The 9,770-nt window shown below is 36.6% G+C and overlaps 1 protein-coding gene across 8 annotated transcripts in view; it reads right to left on the minus strand.

Annotated features, from left to right (window-relative positions):
- Positions 1 to 9,770, minus strand: part of TTC3 (tetratricopeptide repeat domain 3) — a 116,264-nt gene that overhangs the window by 66,345 nt on the left and 40,149 nt on the right. For all 8 annotated transcript variants that reach the window (XM_040620964.1, XM_008701896.2, XM_040620969.1 and 5 more), the window contains 6 exons: positions 9,193 to 9,355; positions 8,196 to 8,241; positions 7,250 to 7,370; positions 6,040 to 6,103; positions 3,381 to 3,441; positions 366 to 450 (listed from right to left, as the gene is read on the minus strand). In XM_040620964.1, coding sequence (XP_040476898.1) covers positions 366 to 450; positions 3,381 to 3,441; positions 6,040 to 6,103; positions 7,250 to 7,370; positions 8,196 to 8,241; positions 9,193 to 9,355 — 540 coding nt within the window. The remainder of the gene's footprint in view (positions 1 to 365; positions 451 to 3,380; positions 3,442 to 6,039; positions 6,104 to 7,249; positions 7,371 to 8,195; positions 8,242 to 9,192; positions 9,356 to 9,770) is intronic.

The raw sequence follows: 9,770 nt of genomic DNA on the forward strand, positions 1-9,770 counted from the left end.
CTCGAACTTACAACCAGAGATTAAGAGTTGCATGCTCTACCAAGTTAGCTAGCTAGGTGCCCCTTAAAATATTTATCTTAAAACTAAAAACTTTGGAAAGCAAAGATCCCAAATCTTTAAATCTCTGAGAAGCGAACAATTCTGCAGTATCAACCATTAGTTAAATTTCTGGTTAAAGTGATTATCAAGTTAATTTCTAAATTAGTGATAATTTGGTTTCTTAGCAGTCATATATTAAATCATATGTCCATAACTTAAATTATAAAAAATAAATCTCAGATGTACATGGTTAGACTTAATTCATATGATAAATGTTTTGTTCAAAGTCTTTGCTTTTTTCATTAGAAATAAGCCTTTTCCTTTACCTGGTGTGCAGCCCTGGAAGATTTAGAAAACTGTTTTTCCAAGATGTTCTTCAAATCTACTGGTAAAGTCCCTTGTGAACTAGAACTAACAGAGAAAAGTGTTGAGTTATTTTAAAATAAAACATTCTTGCTTATATAAAGAATATATTTACTGAAGGCCATTTTTTAAAAACTGAAGTACAGCTGACATACAATGTTACATTAGCCTCAGGCATACAACTCAGTTATTCCACAATGCTATACATTACGCAAAGCTCACCATAATAAGTGCAGTCACCACCTGTCACCATACAACATTATGACAATATTATTGACTATATTTCCTATGCTATACTTTCCATCTCCATGTGAAGGTCATTTTAAACATTGAAAAAATGGAGAGTCACAAGTTCCTACGTTGAAATATTACCAAGAAGTTGATTCTCCCCACATTAATCTCTAAATACAATGAAATCTCAATAAAATCCCTATAAAATTAGAGATGAAGGGGGAGCAGATGAATTGATTATAAAGATGGTATGGAAGAAAAACTTAAAGAAAAAAGAAATTAGGGGGATTTACGCTGATCATCAGAAGTTATTATAAATGTAGTCATAACAACATAGTCTTGAAACAAGAAATGTGCCCAATAAACATTGCAAAGATGCTCCATCTCATATGAAAACCAATAATTAGATACAACTGTTTCAGAAAGTCTGACTCCCCATGTTGGTGAGGGTAAGGAAAACTCAGGTACCCTAGGTGGTATATTCTGACACCAAATAGTTGCCATTTTCCACGTCAATTCTCCAACACCAAGTGTCTAACAACTCAACTCCATTTTGACACCAACTCTGGAGTTAACACAGGCCGCCACATATTAAAGGCTCAGTCCCACAAGACTGACCCCACTTCAGACAAAATATCCTTACCCCTACTGTCGGCCACAATGAGGTGCTCAGGCTACTCACACTACTGCCCGGTGGACTACAAACTCAGTTTCCTGTGACCCTCCCTCAGGTTCAACAACTTCCTAGAATGACTCACTGAACCCAGGAAAGTGCTCTACTTATCATTACTAGCTTATTATAAAGGATATAACTCACAACAGCCCAATGGAAGAGATGCACAGGAAGGTTTAGGGGAGGAGAATGCTGCAAAGCTTTTGTGCTGCCCCATAGTGCACCACCTTCCCAGTATCTCCATGTATTCAGCAACCCAGAAGATCCCCCACCCCAGTGGTTTAGAGGTTTCTTCTATCAAAGTTTCATTACATAAGCATGACTAATCATTACTAGTCATTGGTAACTGAACTCAATTCCCAGGCCCCTTCCCCTTCTTGGAGATGAGGGGGTGGAGCTGAGAGTTCCAACCCTCCAATCACACATTTGGTCTTTATGGTGACCAACCCCAATCCTGAAGGTGGGGGACCAGCCTTGAGTCATCTCATTAGTATAGGTAAGGTAGAAAGAAGTTCATTATGAATAACAAGATACTCTTATCACTCTGAAAGTTCCAAGGGTTTTAAGTGCTCTATGACAAAAACTGAGGACAAAGACCAAATAAACATATATATTTTTTTATTATACCACACACTTCCACAGCTCAGTAAGAGTATGAACAGTGCTCATTTTCTGGGAGGACAATGTGACAGTATCTAGCAAAGTTAAAATTATACATCCTCTTTGACAGAACAATTCCACTCTGGAAATTTCTTCTTCAAATATACATCTATACTATGAAATACCCTGTAGCCATGAAAATGAAGGATGTAGATCTCCATGATCTGATATGTGAAGATATGCAAGATACTTGAAAGAAATAAAAAAAAAAAAAAGCAAGTTATAGGCCAGAAAGATCCTAACAACAATAAAAATGATAGTAATACCAATAATGATAGTTCAAGTGTACTGAGCATTTACCACGTTCCAGGGCTTTACGTGTTTCATGTGGTTACCCCACTTAATCATTAATAACCCATGAAGTAGACATAATCAAATAAGAAGATCTCAATTTGAAAACAAAAAACAAGATATCGGAAAATAAATTTTTCTTTAGCAGAACAGTTTAAAATTATAACTATGCGTTCAAAGAATGACCCTGTAAAGTTTTTGGTTTCTTTTGAGGGTTAACAAGGGGAGAAGATCAGGATTTTTCTGCTGAGTAACAGAACAACATAATATCTAAGTCCTTGTTTTAAATTTAATTTTTTGTAGCAGCATCAAAATATAGTCATTTTTAAAGATGGGGCTTTACTAATTTCTCTTAGTGCTTTGGTATTAAAATCCTCCTTGAAGCATCTATCCAGGAATCAGCCTTATGTGAAGAAAAGAGTTGACAGCTGGTCTAACTGTGGCAGAAATGGTTTTGCAGGGTCTCCAGCATCACTTTCCCTAACCTCATGAACTCCTATATTCATTTTAAGATTTACAATTTCACTTTGCAATCAATATATATCTCTGTAGGCAATGGAGGGGTTAATTATAAAGACAGGTGGCAAAAGGTCCTACTGTGAATTTTGGTGGGGGGGTGTTTGATAGAACTAACTTTATAAGTGATCACTTCATTAGTGAACACTTTCCTTTAATGAGAACTACTCAGAAGGGCCCCTAAATACACACATACACATGCCTGTGTGTACAGAATAAGCTTCCTGGTGGCCAAGAACTTGTTAACACAGAGCTCCTAAAGGAAGCCACCAGAGAAGCAATTGTGGGAAAGGTGAAATAAGGTGAGCAGGGAGAAGACGTAATTCTCACTTTATACTTCGCTGAATATTTTTTCTTCGTTTGAGCATGTGTTTTGGGATTTTTAAAAATTAACACTGATATATCTCATCTTCCATGCCTTCCAGACATTTACTAACACCCAGGATTAATAATCCTTTGGCTAAAAACGACACTCTCCTAAAGATATGCCTTCGCTATTTGAAAGGGATTTCAGCACTCATCATAGTTACTATTTCAGACTTTTCCCCCCTTTTACTCTTAAGAGGAGGCTATTAGGGGGGAAAAAACACACAGATGAAAAACATACCTGAACTTCTCCAATTCATTGTTTCGAGATTTTTGTTTTCCTTTATGTTTTGGAGGCTGACCTGTGAATACAAAGTATTTGTTTCTGAAATCTGTTCATAAAAATCAACAAGCCTGAAAGCAAATCAATTAAAAATATGTAAATTGGAATAAGCAGCAAAGGCAGCGATATTTTATGTGAGTGTAACTTAGTACAAACAAGGTGAAAAACCAGCTACAATGATGTTTGTCTATGTATGCTATAAAATTACTGTGAACATTAATGACAATGATATTATTTAGACCTAAAGTCGATACAGAGAGATATAGGCCATAGTTCCTGATCTCAGGTTGTTTATAATCAGATGGGAAGAAAAGACAGTCATCAGTAATGACACAACAACCACCTTTAGGAAGAAGAGATGATAGCATGTTGTTACTGACATATTAATTCCATTTTAATTGCTTTTATAACTCACAGAGGTGAAATCACTTGAGGTCGAGTAGCCAGGAAAAGCCTTAGTGGGGATGCAGCATTTGTATTTAGCTTTAAGAAACAAGTAGGATTTGGGGCACCTGGGTGGCTCAGTCAGTTAAGCATCTGACTTTAGCGCAGGTCATGACCTCAGGGTTCTGGAATGGAGCCCCACAGTGTGCTCAGTGGAGAATCTGCTTGTCCCTTTCCCTCTCCCTCTGACCCTTCCCCCTCTTGTACTCGCTCTCAAGTAAATAATTTAAAAATCTTAAAAAAAAAAAAAAAAGGAAAAAAGAATGAAAGGAAGAGAGAGAAAGAAAAAAGAAACAAACAAGTAGGATTTGGATAGGATGGGCCAAACCCAAGAATGATATTCACTTTAAGAAACACTAAGTAAACCTGTGTGATCTAGTGAGTTGGGTAAGAAGAGAAGGTTAGAACCAGGCAGCTAAGGCCAGCTGGAGTGAGGGTTCACGGGTCCTTTGCTTCCGAATACTCCAACTCTGTGAGCCCAGCCTTTGTCCCACTGGCAAGAGCAGGGACCACTGCATACTTTGGAGCAGGGAGGGCCATGCACAAGTTATGTAGAAAAAAGCACAGCAATAGGGACAGGGGTCTTTCCGATGGAAGCTTTGGGGAGAGACAGCAGAGGCAAGTCAGAACCTATGTATTAAGGAGCCAAGCTGGTTTGGATGGCCTCAGAAAACAAAAGAGGCTTCCAGAAAGGCAGAAGAGTTCTAATTTGATTCCTGCTGTCTGATTTCAGGCAAAACTACATAGCCCTAACCCTGGACCTCAATTTATTTGAATACAGATGCTGAAGCGTGGATGGTATTTAAAGTATTTACTTAAATGTGCTATCTGATAATAACAGTCTAAGAAATATCAATAAATTAAAAGGTGTTTTCCAAAAGAAAAGTTTGATCTTCAAAGATTTTTCATGTGCTATTAGACTTACACCACGTAAGACAATCACTTGATAATTTTTCTCTTTATAATTTTCCAACGTGCTAAACAACGGGATGGCCAGTGGTTAAACAGCTGGGTATGTGGCACTGAAGCCTAAGAAAAGATAGAACTGCAGGAAGCAAAAGACAGAAATGGCTGCCAGAAGCAGAAACACTGAAAAGAAAACAAGCTAACAAGCAAGAGAAAGGAAAAGAGATCACTAACAAGATCACGAATCAGGTCAGCAATCTCACCCCCAAAAACCTCTGAAAGCTTCAGACAAAAAATTTGTATCAAACAGCAACCTTGAGTCATCAAGAAAATCTGTATTTTTCTTAAACCGTTTTAAAAGGCAGGGAAGCAGGGGCGCCTGGGTGACTCAGTCGTTAAACATCTGCCTTTGGCTCAGGTCATGATCCCAGGTCCTGGGATTGAGCCCCACATTGGGCTCCCTGCTCAGCGGGAAGCCTGCTTCTCCCTCTCCCATTCCCCCTGCTTGTGTTCCCTCTCTCACTATGTCTCTGTCAAATTAATAAAATCTTAAAAAAAAAAAAAAAAGGCAGGGAAGCATATAATCTACTTTAGAATGATTTTCAACAAAATCTGGTCATGTAAAGGGAGATTGAGAAATAAATGGAATGAACGTGAATGTTTGCTTCTCTGGACACTTCATTTCCCAATGTAAATGAAGTACCGCTGTGTGTCTGTGTATTTACTAGATGCAGAAATAAACATACGCACTAAGTACATACCAGTTAAACTACTATCAGCCTAAAGCATCCATTCTCAACATCACCCCCAACAGGGTGAAAGTTAGTTATCAGGAGATGAAAAAAAATCTAACTTTTTTAATTTATAAAGCACAGATGTACATATAGGACATAAACAGTTAAACAGTATCTGTAATTGGAGGGCAAACAGGAAAAAAGTATGTCTAAAAAGCCTCCTCGGTCAGGGGACTTCAATGAAATTAAAGTCGAAAAACACTGGCCTCACGGAGATTAGGTAGCAGACCAAAAAGAGTTTCATCCTCCCTTTCTATTCCATTTACTTGGATTTCCAAAATTAAATTTATCAAATAATATGAAAAGACTGAGCGCTCATTTCAAATAAATATTCAATGTTTTCTTAACACAGAAGCATTATAAAGTAAAAGGAGAGTAACAGCAAATGTACCCAAGGCTCGTCAAATGTTGGGGCTGGAATTTTAGGAATGCTATATTAATTCCGCAACAACTTACATAAGGAAGAAACTTACCTGATGGTGGTAGAAATTCCGGATGACAGTCACAATCATCTACCTTCAAAGCTTCATCTACCACCTACCCATGAAAACAAAATTCATGAGATTTTCAAAAAAATAAAGCCATGAAGAATTCAATAGCTAAATAATAAAATAGAACAGAATTTACCCAAGTGCCTAAAATAACCAGCTGGTAATTAGGCATAAATGAATAAACAAACAAAATAATAACTAATGATAAGAGATTCTAATATGACAAATTCTCTAATGATAATTCTACTTCCAACACCCAGCATGATGCCTGACAGGTCTATTTTTCAATAAGTGTACTGAATAAATATTATCCCAACTTTCCTTATGCTCCTCTCCCTAACTGAATACAGCCTCTGAGATTTTCATTAACAATAAAAGGACTACACAATAAGCTGGAAAAGCTCCCTTAAATGCCTACTAGCCAAATACTCCAAAATATCATTTCCTTCTTTCCTCAAAAATCCTGGAAAGAAATATTAACATGGACTTGGTGATACCTGCCGAGTTTTTAGTACACTATTGTTCAAAGGAAAACTCAGATTCAGGTCATTTGGGATACCAGTCACAGAGCCAGGCTAAAAGGCCTAGAGGTGCCCTCAAAAACCACGAGGCCTGGGTGCTGGTGAGCACAGCAGGGAGTCAAGGCTGGGGACCACTGTGGGAATAGCAACAGAGGCTGCAGAAATGCCTTGGGCAGAGATGGGGAGGGCGTGCCACCAAGGCCCAATATAACACAAGTCGGGTGGACAGGCTCATGTGGCGCCAGGCAGCCAAGTAGACGCAAAAGGGAAAAGGGAGGAAAAGAAAAATCCAAAGCACTGTAAGGAGTGGGGTGACATGGCCACCAGACCCCATTGTCACTCATTCCCAAGTGGCTGTCTGAGATATGTAAAGGAGGAAAAGCATACAAAGAGAACTATCCAAGTAGTAAAATGAAATTTAGAAAAAAAATATTTTGAAAACACATCAATGTGATTTCAAAAGAAACTCTGTGATGCTGAAATAGTCTCTTCATGTAGCTGAAAGGAGGTAGTTGGAATATTAAAAAGAGAATTATTCTCTTCATATCATAGGCAAAAGGGATTCATATAGCCAAAATATTCATTTTCCATTATCACCAGAATACTATTATAAAAACATGAGACTATCTATACTTGAAACCTTTTTCATTTTAATTTTTAATTGAACCTACCTTTAGATTCTGATTACCACCGTTTGCCATTTCGTGGTTAGTTTTTCTGGAATCTTTTTCGGTTTCCACAAAGTTAAGTGAAGTACTGAAGGCAGGCGCTGATAAACTAGGTATGTAGGCCCTGAAGGGGAATAAAAGAAATAATGTTATTTCTATTGATTAGCATGCATTTTAAAAAAAGTTATCCTTCAAATAAACAAGTTCCAGCAAATATCATCTTTTTTCCTTGAAAGCAGTAATACTGTTTTAAAAAGGATCTACCTCTGAGATTGGGCTTTATACACAAATATTGTTTTAAATTTCATAGTAAAAACTCAAAATAAATTAAGAACAGTTTAATAATGTATTCTGGTTTCTAATATTAAGATAAGTAAGTCTCCCTGTTTTAAATTTAACAGCTTCAATATCTTAGGCATCTAAAGCATGTGGGGGAAAAATCTATTTTAATTGCCAAGTAATAAATGTAGAACCCTGGCTGCCATTTGTTTTCTTGCAGGCAAATTCAAATCTGTCTGTTGTTTCTGTTTCTAACAGAAAGTGTCCTAGTCTTTGAAAGGATACTGGAAGACTGAAGGCAGATGTTTCCAGGACAGAAGCTCAGCTAAAGGTACAGACCCTGTCCCTGCTTTCTGCTGCCAGGTCCCTCACTGCAAAAACTGCTCCCACCCAAGCACAGTGACATCCACTTAACATTTCACCTATCTTTTCTCATAGGCTTAGGCTACTGATTCCCATAAATACATATACAAATGGCTCAGTAAAACAGTCCACAAAACAAATCTGACAATTCACAGGTCACCTATCTTAGACACAAACCCCTCTTCCTTCCCTCCCCAACTTTACTGTGGTTACTAATAGCCACAAAGCGTTGAATACAGTGATTCTTAAACTTACAGTGCAAAGCCATCCCAAGTAACAGCTACGGATCTGATTGGTATTAACTTACCTGCTTTCATAAAAGGCTTTAATTGGATTTCTAGTTGGTGTTCGACCTATAAAAATCAATCACACATGCATAGTAATCAGTGGATTGGCAACACATAGTTTGAAAAGATTTTCAAATACCCTTTAAGCTGACAGTAAGAACATCAAATTTACAAAACTGAAAAATAAACCTAAATAATTTTGTATTTTCAGATGTTTTGAGTTTTAGGATGGCTTCAGCAAAATGTTACACAGCCTTATTTGACATCCCATTACATGTGATCATTGACTAGAAGCAACAGTATATAAATCTGAATCAGAGATGGTACCTGTCTTCCAGGAGCTCACAATCTTATAATCATGTAATGTTAGATGATAACATCTCAGCTCAGCTTCCTAAGACACTAAATACCCAAAGAAGAAAAAACAGGAAAGACCTGTATGCTGAAAAGTACAGAGTAAGGGAATTTCAGGCACTGGAGAAAGCAAAAGACTTAGGAGAGAAAACAAGAGAATGAAAACCTAGAATTCCTAACCCACACACCTGATTTCTGATTTATGCGTCCGTACCCGCATACAGATGTATGTATGTGAAAATGTTTAGCATGCTACAGAACGAGCTGCACACTTGGTGCAAAAGCATCAAACAACTCTACTGAAGGGTCTTTTTCTTTAAGAAATAACCATAATGGAGGAAAAAATTTTAAACAATTTTGTTTCAAAGGCTTCACTTTATCCAAAATGTCAAGAAGCCATATTTTTCTACAGAAGAACAAATAATAATTTGTTGTTTCAAATAAAAAATACAAATCATTTATAATTACCTGGTGGAATTTAACACTAACGTACTTCTACACAGACAGAAATGGAAAACTTCAGTGACTTGACCAAGATAATGTTAACAAAATAAGCACAAATCACCTGAGAGTTGATTTATGGTCCTCCGTTAATCCAAGAAACCCACCTTCAAAAGTTTTAAAGGGAATTCAACTGTAACCAAAGAATCTTAGGTGAAATACCTTGCAGGTCTTCTATTTGTTTTTGTAACTTTACATGCTGCTGAATTAGATCCTTGATTCCCTCAGGGTCATTTTTACAGAGTTTTTGAGCTTTTATGTTTGCTTGCAGGGCCCAGTCATATTCCCCCAGCATAGAAAGAGCAGCACAATAACGATAATGACCCTGTTCCAAAAGATAAATTTAATTTTTTCTCAAAAATATGCTTAAGTTAAAGAAAATAGATAAGGAAAAATATTTTGCTTGAAAACTGATTACTTAAAATGTTAGATTAGGATCCTATCAATGAAAACTTTTTAAAAATGTTAATACCTCATAGGAAATAAAATTACCTAAATGAGCTAAAGTGAAGTTACAAATGAAAAGTATTTATAATAATTTTAACTACAGATCAGTATTTTTGCTTAAGAGATTTTTGTACCCCGAAGAAAATAATTCAACCTTTACTATATTTTCTAGTAAAGAATGAAATATATTATTTTGTGTCAAATAAAGTACAAAAAAACATTCATTATAAATAAGTAACTTAATTTTTTTCAAAATATCTTAAGGCAGTAACAGTTTCTAAGTCATTACATTC

This window comes from Ursus maritimus, unplaced genomic scaffold (assembly GCF_017311325.1).
Source record: "Ursus maritimus isolate PB19 unplaced genomic scaffold, ASM1731132v1 scaffold_4, whole genome shotgun sequence".
NCBI classification, from domain to species: domain Eukaryota; kingdom Metazoa; phylum Chordata; class Mammalia; order Carnivora; family Ursidae; genus Ursus; species Ursus maritimus.